This window comes from Gouania willdenowi, chromosome 22 (assembly GCF_900634775.1).
Source record: "Gouania willdenowi chromosome 22, fGouWil2.1, whole genome shotgun sequence".
NCBI classification, from domain to species: Eukaryota; Metazoa; Chordata; class Actinopteri; order Blenniiformes; family Gobiesocidae; genus Gouania; species Gouania willdenowi.
This window is the reverse complement of record NC_041065.1, coordinates 18,208,874-18,228,143: the sequence shown is the minus strand read 5'-3', so window position 1 is coordinate 18,228,143 and position 19,270 is coordinate 18,208,874. Positions and strand designations below refer to the sequence as shown.

Below are 19,270 nucleotides of genomic sequence, written 5' to 3'. Positions count from 1 at the left end.
TTTTTTCTGTTGTACAACAATATATTTATTCAGCTTTTCCACTAACACCTTGAATATTTTACTTTGCCCTTGGGGCCACTTTGTCTTCTGTATGCTTTAGACTGACCAATAGAAAAAGTTGTGTGTGTGTCTGTGTGTGTTTAATAATATTTATATATTGGATAGAGTTCAGTCTAGGGATGTAGAAACTAATCTTTCTTGGCCTCTAGATTTATATACAGATAGTGTCATCTGCTGGTCAATCCTCAACATAACATTCATATTAAACAATAAAGACTGAAATTAAGTTTACAACACTCATAATGGACCATTACAATTGAGTGCCAAAAGTATTAAAATGTTTATACTATTAAAAATGTCAAATGAATGCCTTAATTTTGACAAAATAATGAAAATACCAGTAACATTTTCAGAAATAAACATTTTTAAAAACATTTAATGTACACGTGAGCATTAGTTCTTTAAAACAGATGATCAAATAACTAATGACTAACTGTTAAACTGCGTTTCTGCTCATTCCCATCTTTATTTCATGGATTTTCTTGTACTTTCTCGCACAGATCAGGCTTTTTGTGTTTTTTGTTTGTTTTTTGCAGCACGTGTGAGGATGAAGAAGAGGTCTCACTACACACGGACACCAAAAAGCACTTTGTCGCATTAGCTTTTAGTTTTTTTCACGCCAATTATAAAGAAGAATTTCAGTTTTTACAGATGAGCTGTAGGTCAATGGGTGAAACTCACTATAAACATCATCATCACAGATAAATACTTTCTTCTCTGTCTGACAACACAGTTTAAAAAGGCATCCGCTAATTGATTTTTGTTTGATTTAAAAAAATATGTATTTAAAAATCAAATTTCACACTTGGATTAATTAAAATGATCATCTTAAAGACATGTGAACTTGATTTTCTGTTCCCTGGTGTGCTAACATAAATATTCACAATGAACCTGATATCTGGATCTCCCAGTCCTTCATCACACTGAGGTTCAGGCCGCTAACACTCAGCACACGGCTCGTCTTTGAGAACTCGAACGCAGCACAGGCACTGTCCTTAGCACCTGGGGATCAGAAAAGTCACTTAAGATCGATTTAAATCTTTTTGATGACGTTTCCTCAGAAAGATTGAAGTAATAAAATACATTTTTAAGCCGTTTTAAACTATATTTTATGGTTTTTGGTTTATAACTCAAAGCCAAAAACAAAGGTAAATCTCCTTAAATGGAGAAAATCACAGTTGATTTTATCTGAGAGGCTTAGAATTGAAATATTAATGTATTTCTGATATCCTACGAGCTCACATCACCGCATTATTGTCCATCTTGCTTTGAAGCTAAGTATAATTCACAACAGTAATGGGACTGTATTTTGTTGATAATAATCCAAGAGCAACAAGATGATGGCATGAAATTTAGGAAAACAGAAAATTAGACTTGATCAGAAAATGAATGTGCACACATTCATCCGTCTGTCATATTTTATGCTGATCAGTGTTGCTAGAGCGTATCCCATCTTACTAAAGGTCAAAGGTTGTCAGCCCCATTCCATATCACATTCAAATGTATTCTCCTTGTCAAGAATAATGTATTTTAATGTTCTTCACTCTCACTAATCTCTGACTTTGATGGATGTTGTATTTGGTCTGGTGTTTCTCACCTGACTGACGTACGGTCACAGTGGACGGTTCTCCTCTGAGCCCGAGGACGATCACTGTCTGTACGACGTTATCACAGTCAAACGTTCCTTTTTCAGAGGCCGCTCTGAAAAACAAAACAAAAAACAAAACACATCAGTGTGTTTAAATCAGCTCAGATTATCTCAAACTTTAACAAACGATTTGGATGTGAGGCTCACTGGCAGAGCAGACTTCCTGACATCATGCTGAACCTGCGCAGACTGAAGGCCTTTGTGTCGCGGTATCTGAAGGAGTGACCGTCATCCAGGTACAACTCACCGTTAGCGGATCCCTGCAGAGAGAATGACAACTTCAACAAATCAGAAGCTCAATTATGCCACATGTCCTCATGTATATTTAAAAGGACTGTACATAACGTACTGCATTGACCAGACAGGCAGTATTATCAAAGACTACCTTACATCAGACAGACAGTCTAGAAGCAGGAACTTAAAACTCAACATAAGAAGCCAGAAAAGTATCACCACGGCAGGATGTCAGAAAAATATCTTTCACTGAGTTGGAGCTCAAATATGCAAATTCTGTCGTCCTTAAAGGATGAGGCCCAGCTTTGATGCAGGAGTTTAATGAAAAAACAAAAACACAAAACAGATATAAGGAGGCTTTACAGAGAAGAAGCTCCATTGAACGGACAGACTGAAATATGGGAATTACCCAGTCTGAGCTCATCAAACAAACAAAGAAAAAACTGCTACTAGCCTTGTACAAACTGCTCTGGATTTATTCAGCATCCTGGTAATGCTTTTTTTCTGTCCGTCCATCAAATTTACGACCTCGGAGCAACCGTTACTTTATTTTTGTTTTACCAATTGATGTGCATTTAGGCATTGTGCATCATCAGTGTCAATCCATCATGTATTATAGCACTTCTAGCATTTATTAGATTAGATTATACTTTATTTTAACCCACAGTGGGGACATTCACACATTACAGCAGCCAAAGACACAAAGAGCAAGCAAGCAAGAAAACTAAATACAAATACAAAAAGGAAAAAAGAAGGGAAAAATAAATAAATAAATAATAGATATTGGTCAAAATAACATCAATTGATCTTAACATCCTGGTTGTATTTGTTGGTTTCCTTCTCTCAAGAATCCAAATGTATATATTTTGTATTTGTGTGCACATTTAAAACTCCCTATAATCATAATGTTGTATTTTAATGCAGTGTATGTGCATTATGTGTCTGCATGTGTCACATCAATATGTATTTGTTTATATCTAATGATGTGTATTGTTTGTTTTATAGATCCGAATTGTAAAAGCGGAAGTAAAACAAAATGGTGCTTAACTTTTAATTCTAGAGATGTTTTTTTTTTCTTTTACGACAGTGAACATCAACAAGAAAATGATATTAGATTAAAAAAGCTGTGAGTGTGCATGTGTTACCTGAGAGTTTAAAGCCACAGTGATGCATTGTGGGTTCTGTTGGAGCTCGGCTGTACAGGAGCCACTGGCTGCAGATCTGCAAATCACCGAGCCTCCGCGCTGAAACACTGGAACCTGCACAAAGGAAACATTTGAGCATTTTTTACCGTTAGAATCTTAGGGTGTACTCACACTGGCAACTGGGGCCGTTCCGGGCTCACAGCAGGAATCCCCCCCCCCCCTCCCTGTCCCTGTACCAACGTCATCACATTTTGCGCGCGGGTCGAGTCGAGTTGTGCGTGCGCATGCGCGGCCACGGTGTTTGGACCACCTCTTCCAGCAGGACCATCGGGCCGTTAAACCCCCTGCGGTGCAGTTCACACCTACGCAGGCCAGACAATGGCCCCCCATGGTTTCACACATGTACAGAGCTGGTTAGGAACGGCCCTGGTTGCCAGTGTGAGTACACCCTTAAAGGTCATCAGATCAAACCATGAGCACTCACTGTGTCCAGGGTGACGGGGAAACTCAGAACCTGGCCTCCTGTGAACGCCTGTGCAGAACGCACCTCGTACCAGATCTAAGACAAGGTTCCATAACCTAAAGTGACGTGTAACATTAATGAAATTCATTAAGCAATGGATGATTCTTACCTCATCACGCCCTGGAAGCACGACTTTAACCTCTTTAACTCCCGGTGCTGTTACAGGACAGGCCAGCAGCGCTCCCCCTACACCAAACACAAGACTGTTAAGGTAATAACCAGCAGCTTTTATCAACATTTGTGTTATAATGCTAGATTATAATAGCTGTCAATCACCTATCATGTATTGGTCGTCCACAGAGAAGACACTCTGCTCTTTTGGAAACTCCACCCACAGAGGCCTGTGGAGTTTTAACCACAGTTAGTGTTTTTAATGACCCACAACCTTTTATTTTGCACGTCAAGCTGAATAAACATGGAGCAGTTTATAACAGAGATGATGCCTAAATATTGACGCTAGAAAGGAAAATACGTATTCCCTGTTACACTCAAATAGCTAACTTTCTACTCTCGTGCACAAACAAACAAAAAACAAGTCTAAACATCACTAAACCACTGAGTAAAGTACAGGTCTTCTATATTACACTTTAAATCAAACATATCTAATAAGAAAATGCTAACAAATGAAACTTTTCTTGTTATTACCTCATGAAAAAGTAAAATACTGGGATACATCACAGCAATATAATGTGTATCAAGACAGTACTGTTGCATTATTGCATCCCTTTCAAAATAAAAGCATAGGTCTTTTTATTTCATTTTGACCACGCAAATGACTACTATGCACTAAAAACGGGTTCACGCCCCACTTTTGGGTATCCAACTATGAGTGTGTCGGCAGAAGAGCTGATAAAAGGGCAATTTGCTACGATAAGGTGTATTAAAGCATAAAGACTTCTAAAATAAGGACACTGACCCTCCTTGACCAAAGCTGGACTTTTTTGTGCTATTAGAGGCGGAAAGTTTACCAATTAAGTGCATTGTAATCTACGCAATACATGTCAAAAAACACAGAATCGATGCATCGTGATATGTAATTATACTGTGCAATGATTGTATGATGATGTCATTTTCCAGACTAAACACTGACTTCTAGTAGCAGAAACAGCTAATTACATGAGGAAGGTGTGACAGTGACACAAACCTGAGAGGAGGTAAGCCGGAGATGTGAGCCTGATAGAACAGTGTGTACCAATAAGGCAGCAGACAGTACCTGTGAACACAGGTAGTTACTAACAACACCATCAGATTCAGCCAGACAGGTGAAACCAGCAGGACTGCAGCCCTCCAGGGTTAGTTTAGACAGCCTTTAACTTGGTATCATTGGATTAACAACTGTAGTTTATATAAGGTTAATGTTTTTGGCCTGAAAAAATATCCAAATTGCTCAAAAAGCCAAAGCAGCGTCTCAACCGTTTAGTTCAAAGGGTGGCAACTTATAGGTTGGGACCTATAATTGGACTGTGTGGACACTTTTTCATCCATCATTAAGCAAAAAAAAAAAAAAAAACACTTTGGAGATTAAGTTAAAAAGAACATTTTCTCAAGTACTACCTATTTACAATAGTATCAGTAATAGTTTGGTATTAATCTATTAAAGCACTTTTTTTGCAGTATTTACTTACTGTTTTCTACAATTCTCACCTTTTTAATTTGCTTTTAAATTATTTCAAGAAAGTGGACTAAAACTGTCGTCTTCATTAAGTTTTAAGATGCACTTTTTTGTTTGACTTATATCAAAAAGGCCAAACAGCACCATCTTTTCATGGAATAAATACACAATTAGAAGATTTTTCTTGATTGAGCCACATTTTAAGGTGTTTTCAAGTTATGGGAATGAATTGATTGAAATATCAATGGAGATGATAAAGCTTCCCCAATACCTCTCCTGAATCACAGAGCGGATCACCGCTGTGACCTCCTCCCCAAACAGCCAGGGCTCCCGACGCTTCGTCTCCTTTGCAGAGTGACCTCGGAAGAAAGGTTGCAGGGCGGCGGCCTGGTACCAGCGCACCAGCAACTCTGGATCAGGATCCTGAACAAATCCACCGATGTCAGCTGGAAACATGGGAATGTAGATCAAAAGTGAACAATGCTTTCACACTGGGATAATGAAATAAAAATGGACCTTAAATAATCTGATGCTGATCAGGAACTTTGATAGGAATACAGTGCAGTGGGATCAGCTTTTTCAGTCATAAATCACTGTGAAAAAGTTTCTCTCTCACCTCCACAAAAAGCCATTCCCGACAGGCTCAGAGACAAAAGCATCGGGATTGAGATCTTCAGATATTCCCAAGTCGCTACGTTGTCTCCCGTCCAGATCGCTCCTGATCTCCACAGACAGTCCATGATTCACAGACGGAAAATCAGAAGAGTAAATAAGAACGTGTGTTAAAAAACAATGGAAGAGAATGAGAGAAACCTCACCAAATCTTTGTGAGCCAGCAAAGAAGGAACGTGAGAGGACGAACGGTCTCTCCAAGCCTCCGGAGCGAGTAATTAAAGCATCTGCTGTGGCCATGTGCTGAGAGGAAATACACATTTTAACTGCAGTTTATCCTCAAGGACAGACATTTGATAACAGTGGGCCACAAAAATGTGATTGTCTGACCAAAGGGTCACATCATCAAGATTCATGAAAGAATTTAGAATAATGATCAACCTGAGCATTAACACAGGGAATAAAACAAAGGATGTGTGTGTGTTTTTGTTGTTTAGTGTGCTTTTATTGTTGTTGGGAATATTTTCCTTTGATTTTCTTTTTTTTTTGTATTTGGGTTTTAATTTTGTGGGTTTTAGTTTTTTTTGTATGGTTTTGTGGGTTTTTAGATTCATTTTATGTTTTTTTGTTTTGTTGTGTGTGCTTTTGGAGTGATTTTTGTGAGTTTTGATGCTGTTTTGAGTGTTTTTGTCATCGTTTTGTAGGTGTGTGTGTTTTATTCAAACACGTTCTTTGTTTTTGGAGGAGTTTTTTTGTCATTGTTTTCTGTATTTTAACTGTTTTGTTTCTTTTGTTGTTGTTTTGTGGGATTTCCTTTTAGAATAGAAAAAAAAATGCTTTTATTTTTGCAGGATATCTTTGCTAGATACAGAGAAAATAAAAAGAACGATAGATACTGTGAGTGCATTTACAAGTGGAGCCCTTAAGACTATAAATAAACATGATGAATATATTAACAGTTATGTAACAATTACAAATTGTCTGAATTGACTGAACACCTCTTATGTGTTCAGTAACCGTATTGTACTGGGATAGAACATGTTGCTGAATCTGGTAATGCAGGTATTTGGTATTTTTCTGTTATTTTCTTGTTGTTTTGTATGTCTGGAGTCATTTTGTGCATTTGTTTTGAGGACCAAACCAAATCAAACCGAGGGCCGCATGTAGTCCGCAGGCCTCTGGTTGTCCATGACTTGTCTAGGAGGTGGCATTGTTTTATTATTCATCAACAGTGAGTGGGATTAATTACTCTTTAAATTGACCATAGGAGTAAATGTGTGTGTGTGTGTGTCGGTGATGGACTAGAGACGAGTCCTGCAGGGTCGGATCCATCATTAGATCTTAACCTGGTAAAATCCATACAGGTTGTGTAGGTCACGGTGCTCCCAGCCCCCATAATGCACCGCGTCCTTTGGCATCGTCTGCTCGGGTCCGTTAAACACAGAGGGTTCGTTCATGTCATTCCACACAAACATTGATGGTGTCGACCCCTGCAACACAAACAACAACAAAAATACTTTCATGGAATTCTGTCATCATGGGTGATGTGGAACTACAGTAATTATGATAAAACATTTTATTTAACAGCACAGAGTGATGATAAAGAAACTGTGGGAATCATCTGCACATGGACTTATTCAGATTTCATCAAATTCATTTTACATAATTGTTTATTTTTGTTTTTTTTTAATTCAAATTACAATTTATAAGGGGGATGTAATCTTCCCATTCTGATGGAGCACCTTGTATTTTTCCAAGCTGAAGCATCTGGAGTACCAGGCTCGAGTTGTTGGACTGCTGAAATCTAGGTAGGAAGACTTGCCTGTCATTAAGAAAACATGCAGGACAAAAAAAGTTAAGGTTTGCATTTTTTTTTCTTCATATGTAGGTTTGATAAACATTACCAGGCCAACATGTGCCCTCATAGATCTGTCCAACCCTGTCCTTTACAAAATGTTCTCCGTCTCTAGCCTCACGGTAGAGTGACCAATCAGGGTCAACCTTAATGTGGGGGTCACTTATAACAACCAGCTGTAAGACACAAAAAAACAAACATTAAAAAGCAGAAGGTGAAATCCATCCTGCAGGGTTTAAACCCTGACCTTCCTCTTCTTCTTCTCTAGGTGGCGCTGCAGAGCCGCCGGCTTTGGGAAATGAACCGGATCCCAGGTAAAATACCGCTTCCCGTCCGTGTGCTCGATGTCCAGCCAGATGACGTCATAAGGGATGCCATGGAGGTCAAACCCTGCGTCCACGTCCTTCACGTCGGCTTCGTCGTTGTAGTTCCAGCGGCACTGATGGTACCCGAGAGCAAACAGTGGAGGAAAGGCCTGATGTCCTGACCCAGCAGGGAAATACACAAAGACAGCTTTTAAACATGTCAACCATATTCTGCAGCTGTTGACTATTAAATAGTTTTCCAAAAACCGTTCATCGAGTAACACTGTGTAATATTGTGGTGGGAAAAAAAGAGCTAAACTCCCCTGTGCACCAGAACAAAAATATAACAGAGTTCAAGATGTTTGCGGTTTGTGCTCATTAGTTAAAATAAACACAAGTTTCACCACAACACCAGCAGTCACTAGTCAGAGCAAAATTACCGTCCAACAATTATTTCACCTTTCATTAGCTTGTACAGTCTTTAACAGTGATGTCCCTCAGTAAATATGCCATCAAAGATCTACGTTTTATGATTTACATAATGACAAGGGCTTCACAAACATCCCTGCACAGACATATAAGTGCATCCATCACTGACATTAACTGGACCCTTGGCCTGATTTTGATTAAAAAATGAAGAAAATGTATTTAAATTACATGAACTGGACTTCTTGACTTTTAATTTATCATTGTAACACTTTTTATATTACGTAAAGAAATAAAACTTTATTAATAATAAATACTTGATACCATTTTCATTTGGTTATGGAACAGCGTGAGGTGCTTCTCTGATTATAGCATCAAATACAAGCAGCTCTGTAAATGAGGAGGATTTCCTGTCAGTTTGGAGCGATTCCAAAAGTGCAGTGTGAATGCAAAAAGAGCCAAAACAAGGTGTTCTCAGTCTTGGACTTACCCTGTGTGAAAACAGCCTCCTCATTTATGATAGGACGGGCTGGAATACGTGAGCGGATTGAAGGTGTTTGAATTTCTAACTAATTAAATAGAATATATAACTTTAACTTTTAATGGCCTTTTTTTGTTTTAAAGGTAACATGTGGACAGTAGAATTCTTCCCCTAAGTGAACAAAGTATCTACAATGCTAATTAAATAGACAAATTACCAGGAAAACACAACAACAAGGCTTACATTTCTAGTTGCCATTGCTCTATACACATTAAATATAAGGTGTACTCATGATATTTAATAATAATGGGGTACAACCTGTCAGTTGAGCGTACTGACAGAAGAGCTGCTGTGGACTGGGACCGAGCAGGACGGTGCAGTCCATCACGCCGCTCTCTGACAGGAAGTGGATGTCGGTTTGAGACTGCATCCTTCTTCTTTTGAGGGGCGGGGTTTGGTCGTCCTAACAACGAGGGAGTGAGTTGGAAATCACTTCAACTGGTTTATTTAATTAAAGTATTTATAGTCACTGAAGTGAGCGGCTTTAGAAAAAATCCTATCAATGATTCTAACAATTACAATTTTCAAGTAATATAATAAGTATCAGCACATATTCATATCAGGAACGGATTGTGTCAAACTGAGCTGAGTGCTTCAGCAGGTACCTGTTGTTCTGCCGGGGAGTATTCCACATTTACAAAAGTATCTGAGGAGTTGAGCCAAAACACTCCCAGAGTCCTGTCCGCCGTGTGAGCCAACACCAGGGGCACAGAGCCATAGAGGCCGAGGCGACTGTGCAGCTCGTAGGCAAAAACATCCAAGTTATACATCCGGTAAGGCTCGCCGTCCCTGCAAGGGGCAAAAACTGTGAGGAAAAGGTAAGAAGGAAAAAAAAGGCAACAGACAGACGTGACTGACCTTGTGTCTCTGAGCTGCAGGTTGTCACAGTGCTCTGGTAGACCGTAAACATGGCTGAAACCGTGAAGACTCAGGTCTGCTCCGATGCTGCTGGGACCTACTGATAATAACTCAGCAGATGTAGCCGCTTATCAACGTTTGATTGGTCAAATGAGTGAAGATCACATCCAGCCCAGCACACAAAAGGACAACAATGATACTTAAAGGAAAGAAAAATAACATTAAACTACAACAAAAACATACAAAACAACAACGAAAACACTCAAAATGACCTAAAAAACACACAAAAGGACAACAATAATATTGAAGTAAAGAAATTACTATAAAACGACAACAAAAACACACAAAACAACAACAAAAACCACTCGAAATGAAAGAAAAACAGAGTAAATTACTCCAAAACACACACAAAAGGACAGCAATGATATTCAAATTAAAGAAAAATACAATTTAACGACAACAAAAACAAACAAAACAACATAAAAAACACTAAAAATGAAAAAACATACTAATTATTAGGGACAACAATAGTATTTAAATCAAAGAAAAATCACGATTAAACGTAACACAAAAACACACAAAACAACAACAAAAAATACTCAAACTGAAAAAAAAAAAAGCACATACTAAATGATCCTCAAAAAACACACACAAGGACATAAAAACACACAATAACTCCAAAAATACACGTGAGCACACAAATGAACCAAGTTATTAACAATAGCTAATTCAATTGGCATGATTTCAGGACGTTTAAAATCTAATAAATACATGGAATTAGGGAAAGTAAATGAAAATGAGCATACTAAATCAACTACAAATCAAAAATGTACACTGACAATAACAAGCTTTTTTCCTCATTTTTTTTATTGCGACCCAGATTCATGAGTTGAGAACCTTTGCTAAAACAGATCAGATGACCAGTTTTTCTTTTATCATCAAACAAAAATGACGAACCGTTAGCTTTGATATCCACACAACCCCTAAACTCCTCCCTCCACGAGGAACTGGAATCATTGAGCGGCTGCGACAAAAAATATAAAAGCAAATCATTACAGACGAAAGTTAGAAATCACGAAGTCTTTAGTGAGTATTTAGGTGACTCACCTCACTGCTTGTACACATGGCCCCAATGGATAAACAAAGAATTGCAACAGCAATAATTACGTTAATGCTCCGGTGTAATAATTAGCTATTTTAACGATGTGTAACATGACTGAGGAAACCTCACCTTGGTGGATCCTGAAGCCTCTCAAACCACAGCTTTCCTCTGGAATTGAACGTTGCCACCACTCCTTGTTCACAGAGGATTTCTAGTCGGAAAGGAAAAGACCAAACACGGACCTGATGGCCCCCTGAGGACCAGGAGAGGGTAACGGAGTCCTTTCTTTGGCTCAATACCCTCAATCTGCAACGTGGAATTAACAACGGTTCAGTTAGTTTCAAACCGCTGCAGCTCAATAAAGGATGTACCCACACACTGGTGCTGACTCAGCTCTTACTGTTCACACTGTGGCTCCCTGAGGATCACATCTGGAACACGGTACCGAGCTTTAACAGGCTGCAGCTCATCCATCAGGATCCTTATGATGTCGTCTTTGCAAGGAAATAGAGACACGAGCAGTCGGCTCTGCAACAAGGGAGAAACATCAGTGTTTGTACATCATCATCGTCAGTGTATTTCATTTTAAACAATCATGCAGGACTGCAGCTATCGAGTATATTGGTAATCAAGTAATCTATTGAATATTCCATTGAGTAGTCTAGTAACCGGATATAATATACTTTTGCTTAATTAAAGCTTAATTCTAAATATACAGCATCTAGAATAAGACCAATCATTATTAATACCAACAAGCTTGTTTCCTTTATATATATATATATATATATATAAACATTTATTTATTACATAATGTATGAAGTAGAAAAAGAAAAAAAAAACATGCATATTTGTCGCTCAAAGATTACACTACATGTAGTATCAACCTAGGACGGTGAATGCAGACATAGTGCAGAACAAAAAATTAAAAAATAATAAAAAAGTTGTAACCGCTAAAATAAAAAATAAAACGAGGCTTCGAGGCACCAGAAAAGTCATTGATCCTTTTTGTATTCAAGGTATCCACGGACCTCGAGCAAACAATAATGCCACTACGCACTCGTGAAAAAAATAAATAAATAAAAGAACAAAATAACATTCAACATTCAGCTCTGACCTACATTGTGTTTGATTAATACTAACCTGTGTTTCACACTCCAGCAGCTCAAACTGTGCTCCTTTCTCTGTCAGCACCAACGAGTCCAACAGGGCTCGGTGCTGCACGTTTGGACTCTCCATCTGTCGCCTTAAAGATAATAAGCATTTTTATTCATTCACACGCAGCAGAAACAACGACAATCCAAAGTCTAAAGCTTTATAAAATACAATAGAAGAGAATAGACCTTTATTGAACACAATAAAAAGAGCAGACAGTAAGAAACAAAAATAAAAATATTAACATAATATAATAATAGTGCAAAACGTGAAAACTTTAGGTGAGACATGAATTAGAAAAAAACAAAAACAAAACAAAACAGAAACAACAACATACCAAAAGAAAAACAACAATGAGCAAATTACTAGGGATGTCCCGATACAACTTTTTCACTTCTGATACGATACCGATATTGCAGCCTTGCGTATTGGTCGATACCGGTATCGAAACGGTACGATATCAGCACCAATCCTTCATACTTTTATTACTTATTTTGTAGTGTGGAATGTTCAAAACGTCTTGATCAAGTGATGTTACTCAGAGAACAATAGTCAGCAACAGTAGGGACGAGAAAAACTGACTCATTTATTATTAACCAATTGGTTACATACATTTTAACCTTCAACATAATATCTACAATATTCCACAATTAAATAAATATAATATAGAAAGTGTCTGGAGGTAAGTTTCTGGAGCTTTTCTACATAAGAGCAATGTGTCTGTGTCACGGTCTGAGTTTACCTCCGTGCTGAGATTATAACCCTAACCTAACCCTAACATAATACAACAAACAAATAAAACACGTGTCCGTTCACTTTAAAAACCAAAATAAACAAAAATTAATTATTTTGTTTTTTTAGCAAAAATAAATTTTTCGAAAGTGCGCATATGCGCATATACAATCTCAGTACGATGTGAACTCAGACCATGACACCGGGATAGTCGAGTGGTCTAGGCGCCGCACACACCACTAACGTGGGTTCAAATCCCACATTTGACGATTTATTTTTTTCATTTTAACATATTTAACACATCAAATTCCACCTTTATAAATACATTTCCGACAAAAATAAACATTTCAGGGTTATGGATAGAGTTAGGGTTAGGGATAGAGTTAGGGCTAAAATAAAAGTGTTAGCGGGGTAGCTAAAAATAAATATGAACTAAAATACAAATGACTGAACTTTAAGTCACGTGGCGCACTTATCACGTGACCTAAACTGGCCAATGAGGGGTGCTATGTATCCATACAGTGGCAGTCTATAGATACGTTTAACGTACCCATAGCTACGGCCTATAATATACATCGGAGATTTTAGATGCAGTCCGATAAAATCAGATATTCGTTTTCTGGCTGACATCGGATCGGGACACCCCTACAACTTACATTATGGTGCAACAGTGTAGCTCTGTATACTATGAGTCTCCCTTTGAGATGAATAATGTAGTTTTCTCTCCTGGTAGCACAGCGGCCTAGTGGTCAGCACTTCTAGCTCACAGCAATACGGTCCTGTGTGGAGTTTGCCTGTTCTCCCTATACTTGCATTTCCTCTGACCATCCAAGCACATCTGTATTAGGTTAGGTGGAAACATTGAATTGCCTGTCGTGTCTGAGTGATCATCTTCATTCTTTCTGTTAGTTTGTCCTGTGATGGACTGGCGCCCTGTCCAGGGTGTACCCCCACGTACCACCATTTAATTTGAACCCCTTCCGTGGATTTGTTGTTATCTTGAAATAGTCTTTCAACATTGAAGATTAGACGCCACAGATTGATATGAAGGCTTGTTCCACACATTTGATGATGATAAAAAATTAAAAAAAAATAAATAACAACATACCTGTAAAAAGCCACATTCTGACTTTTCTTGAACTTTTCTTTTCCTTCATCTTCAGGGATTACACTACAATGGAAAAAGTGTAACATGTGTCATTAAATGTAAAGCTAAACTTATTATTACAGTTCAGAATTTCACATTTCATTGTAAAATAAATAAATTAAAAAAACAAAACAAAAAAAAAAACACTTAAATATATTGAAATTCAGCTTTTTAACCATATATATGTATGTATATATATATATATATATATATATATATATATATTGAAATTCAGCTTTTTAACCAAGATGCAGCTATTTTTGTCACGTGGACTGGGGAAATGTTAAAGGTCATTCCAAAAAGTAATGAGCCTATATTTAATACCTAACGACGACAGGCTGGTTCCGACTAGAGTCCGTCATTTCAAACAGCTGTCAGTAGTCTGTGTGTCTACTGACAGCCACAGACTGTCCTTCATGTGCTGATAAAGCTTTAAAAGCTTTAAAAGTTCAAAGACTGAACGCAAAGCTGTGCAGGAAATGATAGAACCAAAACAAAGCTACTGGAAGACACATCGAGACACACTTCTGGTAGGGATTTTCACAATAAGACGGTATCTTCTTCTTCTTCTTCTAATGGTTTCCGGCAGGCTGTACACTAAAAGAAGCGTAATGCTGCCCTCTTCTGTTCACTTAGAGTCACTCCATTTTAGATTCTCAAATAGAGGTTGGAAGATTGGAGATATCTCACGACTGCCTTATCTATTAAAATCGACTCTGCTCTTGATGCAAATATTGACTTTATTGAAAACACTGTCAGCCCAAGAGTTGAAAGTTCTTTAAATAACGTTCCCCTTTCAGCAGAATAGCATCCACAGGCCAATAGAACGTGGGAAATAGTCTCAAATTGACCACACTGACATAATCCATCCGGATGTTTGCCTATTCGATTTAAATATGCAGCTAGTCCACAATGCCCCAGTCTTAATCTGGTTATCTTAACTTGATTTGATCGGCAAGTTGCCCACAGGAGTCTAGTGCCCTGCACACAAGGTTGACACTTAAAATAATGCCTCCCTCTAGACTCATTCTCCCACTCCCTTTGCCATTGCTGATACACAGTAGCTTTGAAAACACTGACACACTCAGCCTTCCCCAATCGGACCACATATTCAATTTCCGTCTCAAGAAGAGCCTTCTTTGCTAGCCTATCAGCAGCTTCATTCCCCACAATACCTGCATGAGATGGGATCCAGGAAAAAACAATACTAGACCCCATCAACTCTATCCGGTGAAGGCAACACAAAATCTCTACCACAGTATCTATCCTAGCCCCGGAGGGATGGTCAGAAATTGCCTGCAAGGCAGCCATGGAATCCGAATATATATACGACATCTCAGGTTTATTTCGTTCAATCCAATCTAAAGCCCACCTAATGGCTAACAACTCAGTCGTGAACACAGATACATAATCAGATACACGCATACTTTTCTCAATTTCATAATTCATAATGTAGACTCCAAGACCGGCTTTTCCTGATCTCGGATCCTTAGACCCATCTGTAAAAATGTGACAGGCCGTTTCTTTATTTAGAGCCACAAATTCATTTACTTGGCCACAAACAAAACTCTTATCCAGCCCCAGCATGCCCAATTGAACGTCCGGCTCTGGCAAAAGCCAGAATGGGACAGGGGACCACATTAGCTCAGCAACACTCCCGTTCTCCAAACCCACGTTACCAGCCAGCTGACAAATATGTCTCAGGAAATGCGCTTTTCCCTCCCTTTTTGCAAACTCCCAACAATCCTCCAATAAGACGGTATCGAAAAGTATGTTTTGTGGTTAAAATTGACTATTTAAAAATGTTCATAGTTTTTAACAATGTTGATTTTTTTTTTTTTTTTGAAAAATCCAAATATTTAATACAAATTCTAATTTCGTGAAAAATCTAATCTTCGCAGTAGTTAGATATTTTAAAATTGGACTACTGTACATACCATACTCTGTATTTTACTGTTAGATAAAATAAAAAAATCTCATAATAAAAGCATTAAAAAAATAAATAAATAAAAAAAAAAAATTAAATTTGTGCAACCCACTTTAGAGTCCCGACCCACCAATTGAGAACCTCTGCTTTACAAACATATAGAACAAAGTGTTCTTTAATAGCCAATAATTTTTTTCATCATTTTTTTTTTTTTTAATTTAAAGTAGTCTTAGTTGTTTTTAAAGAGATAGTAAATTTTAAATATACTGTAATTATGTTCCTAATCCTTTTCTATTCCATTGTGTTCATGCTTGTAATAACGAGTTGTTTTGTAGAAAAAATGCTCTATCTTGGAACAGTCGCCCTACTACTTTTGGAAGTACTGTTCTGTATTTGTAGTTGTGCTGTAATTTAACCTGAAAAAAAAAAAAAAAAAAACATGATCAGGACAACACATCCATAGTCATAAGATTATTTTTTTTGCTGTTTCAAATAACAAGAATCCAATAAGTTCAAACAGCATATTTGGATTAGACACACTTTATATATATTTTTTCAAATATTAGGAATTAATTTTGAAAAAGTAATTTTTTTAATCAACTCTACTCTACTGAAATAAATAAAATAAAAACTAGGATTCAATTATGCAAAATGAGAAAAAAAAACAAACGATTATTTAAGTAGAAAATAAAGGTTTGTGGCAACAACAAAAAAGTAATTTTCGAGGATACAAATTATTCAAAATTGGTCTGAATTGTTTTTTTAGTTTTTAGTTTTACAGAAATATTCACAATGTACAAACAGTATTTACAAATAATATACCTGAATTTGTGAAACGAGCTGTTGAGAGGAAGTGACGTATTACCCTACTGAATCACATCCGGTGAGTAGAGGTCGTAGTAATGGCTGCCGTCGATGTTCAATGTGAAACCCGAGTGTGGAACCGTTAAACCTCTACTCTGCTGTTATTCCTAGCTCTGTGTCCGACATGTTCCAGGCTATCGGTAGGAGTAGTGCTCGCTCCTCTGGGCTGTTGTCGGCCCGCAGCCCGGTGCTGCTGCAGGCCGTCCGCGGCAGAAAGTCCCGGACAGACCCGAAGGCCAAATCCAAAGAGGGGCGAATCAAAATGCCTCCACCCGTGGACCCGGTGGAGATGGTAGTGTTGAAGGAGAGAACCCAGGAGTACCAGCTCATCTTCAGGGCGCTCCGGTAATCCAATACACCAACATATAACAAGTGATATTGGATATCAGCAAGTTCTTATTATATATTATAAACAGATAATGATTGTTTCTTAATCCATAAATTAATCAGATCATTATTATTTACATTACAATTTTTTCTTTTCTTTTTACTTATTTATACTTTTTAAACATCAAACTCTCACATGTATGCAGTTTCTGGTTTACTGCAAAACTGCATTTTATTGTGTGTACAATGACAATGAATCTAATCTGAATATTGTATTTGGACTGCACATTATTGGATTAATATCGATTTACTGTATTTAATGGATAAGATTCATTTTAGTTGCATATTAAGTACCTCAGTTATTCTGTAATTCAAAGTTTTCCTCTTGGCCATAACTTTCCTCTTCAGGCAGATAACATAAGGCCTCGTTAATGACAGTAGTCAACAAATATGTTCAGAATAAATATTTTTGTACCACTCACAAATATATAAATTATAGGAATACGAGATATCTATTTTTCTCCTAAACTAACAAGTAGATTTTATATTGACTAAGATTATATCGAGTGCAACAAAAGGCTACAGCCAAAAGTTTGAAGTGAATTTATCCTTATTTTTCTTTGCATTTCTTACTAAGAACTGTTATAGATGTGTAATATTTGCCATCTAGTGGCTACAGTGTGATATTACTGAAGCCTGTGTCATAATCTCCCTGCTGTCCTGTGTGTGTCAGCTTTGAGTTTAAGGAGGAGGTGCTGAGGAAGAAATACGAGGTGGAGAAGGGCTCTCAGGCAGCGGAGAAGACGAGGCAGGAGGCCGAGGAGCACCGCGCTCTGATGGCCTGGAACGACCAGGAGAACCAGCGCTTACTTCAAGAGAGGTGAGAGTGAAACAAAAAAAAGAATATAAAGATATTAAATCTGTGTTTATTTAAACATGTGTGCTGTGTGTTGCCAGGATACTGAGAGTCCAGAGGGAAAAGGAGGAAGCTGAGCAGAAGATGATGGAAGAAATCATTCAGCGTGAGCAGAAGCAGCAAGAATTCATCAAAGAAAAAGAAAAGGAGATCATCCAACTCCAGGTTTGAAAACTGTTCCTGTTGTTAAACTTAAAAATCACTTCTGCTTTCAGAACCACCAACTCTTTATAGTAAAATAAAATGTAAAAAAAAAAAAACCGCGACCAAAGGAAACTCTTTAAATCAGAATCAACTTTATTGACCGAGTGTATGAATACACACGAGGAATTTGTCTTGGTGACCTCCCTTTTATAATAAAACAATGGAGCTGTTGAATTTGATTTTTATTTTTTCGGCAGTTTTCAAAAAACAACACTAAATTGTCTAACTAATCAGCCAAACGGGTGTAGGTTGAAGTAAAAGCTTATATACACCTACCTCATCACAAAAACACAAAACGAGGCTCTCTAGATAAAATCACAAAAAAAAAATATATATATATTTTTTGTTCAAATGCCAAAATGTCCAATAGGTATTATGTTAGAGAGCTTTTCCCTTTCTTTAAAAAAATAAATAAATGAAAATTAAATCCATATTTTTTAAATAATTAAAATAAATGTTTGTTTTATAGATATGAGTGAACTTATATAGTACTTAGATACATAAATGTATAACTTCCACCCCATTTATGGCATTTATTAGAGTAAATGGATGCTCTGAGGTCTTTTTATTCATCATAATTTATGATTAGGTCTAAATATGAGTACATAAATGCAGGTGTGAGCCTCTAATAGATACTTAAACTGACATGTTTGATTTGTGTCTGTTCAGGAGGACGCGAAGAACTTCATCACCTTGGAGAACTTAGACGAGCGCATCGAGGAAGCTCTGAACAATCCTAAGAACTACAACTTTGCCGTGGACACGGAGGGACGAGTGGTGAAACAGACCATGCTGCAGTGACACAGCGATTTTACATGAGGTTAATACATGATCAACAGAAGACGTGCTGCTGTCCCTCAGCTGAGTGGGATGGTCTAACTCACTGAAGACGGGATTTTTTTTCTACCTTTCTGCAAACTGAGCAGTAATTGTGTCATTTGAAAGGATCAGTCATGTGACGTAGACGTGGGGCCTTTATTTTCCATGTTTTCATTGTTTTTGTTTCAACAAAGTGCTTACTGATAGCCTTCACTTGTAAAAAAAAAAAAATAATAATGTGAACAATAAGCTTTGTGCTTT

At 37.5% G+C, this 19,270-nt stretch overlaps 2 protein-coding genes across 2 annotated transcripts; one reads left to right on the top strand and one right to left on the bottom strand.

Moving 5' to 3' along the window:
• Positions 1-401: 401 nt before the first annotated feature.
• Positions 402-14,452, bottom strand: ganc (glucosidase, alpha; neutral C). Its single transcript, XM_028438026.1, has 25 exons — positions 14,277-14,452; positions 13,914-13,976; positions 12,062-12,164; positions 11,322-11,449; positions 11,051-11,227; positions 10,927-10,930; positions 10,777-10,843; positions 9,820-9,916; positions 9,567-9,750; positions 9,220-9,364; positions 7,937-8,172; positions 7,739-7,865; positions 7,577-7,656; positions 7,181-7,324; positions 6,041-6,137; positions 5,839-5,940; positions 5,494-5,668; positions 4,755-4,823; positions 3,887-3,951; positions 3,720-3,796; positions 3,572-3,646; positions 3,088-3,201; positions 1,856-1,968; positions 1,658-1,761; positions 402-1,062 (listed from the first exon to the last, which is right to left on the bottom strand). Exons 1-25 carry the CDS (start codon positions 14,312-14,314, stop codon positions 941-943), a joined length of 2,706 nt encoding a protein of 901 aa, XP_028293827.1. The 5' UTR covers positions 14,315-14,452; the 3' UTR covers positions 402-940.
• Positions 14,453-16,758: 2,306 nt separating this feature from the next.
• Positions 16,759-19,258, top strand: mrps26 (mitochondrial ribosomal protein S26). The gene is made up of 4 exons (XM_028438025.1): positions 16,759-17,088; positions 17,804-17,950; positions 18,028-18,151; positions 18,860-19,258. The coding sequence occupies exons 1-4, from the start codon at positions 16,868-16,870 to the stop codon at positions 18,989-18,991; spliced, it is 624 nt and encodes a 207-aa protein (XP_028293826.1). The 5' UTR covers positions 16,759-16,867; the 3' UTR covers positions 18,992-19,258.
• The last annotated feature ends 12 nt before the right edge of the window (positions 19,259-19,270 follow it).

Excerpts from the sequence above, each read along its gene's own strand:
- ganc (XM_028438026.1), bottom strand. The coding sequence starts at position 14,314 with ATGACGGACTCTAGTCGGAACCAGCCTGTCGTCGTTAG. Across the intron at positions 11,450-12,061 it reads TGCTGGAGTGTGAAACACAG|AGCCGACTGCTCGTGTCTCT; the intron begins GTTAGTATTAAT and ends CCCTTGTTGCAG. Across the intron at positions 4,824-5,493 it reads CGCTCTGTGATTCAGGAGAG|GTACTGTCTGCTGCCTTATT; the intron begins GTATTGGGGAAG and ends CTGTGTTCACAG.
- mrps26 (XM_028438025.1), top strand. The coding sequence starts at position 16,868 with ATGTTCCAGGCTATCGGTAGGAGTAGTGCTCGCTCCTCTGGGCTGTTG. Across the intron at positions 17,089-17,803 it reads CTCATCTTCAGGGCGCTCCG|CTTTGAGTTTAAGGAGGAGG; the intron begins GTAATCCAATAC and ends TGTGTGTGTCAG. Across the intron at positions 18,152-18,859 it reads AGGAGATCATCCAACTCCAG|GAGGACGCGAAGAACTTCAT; the intron begins GTTTGAAAACTG and ends GTGTCTGTTCAG.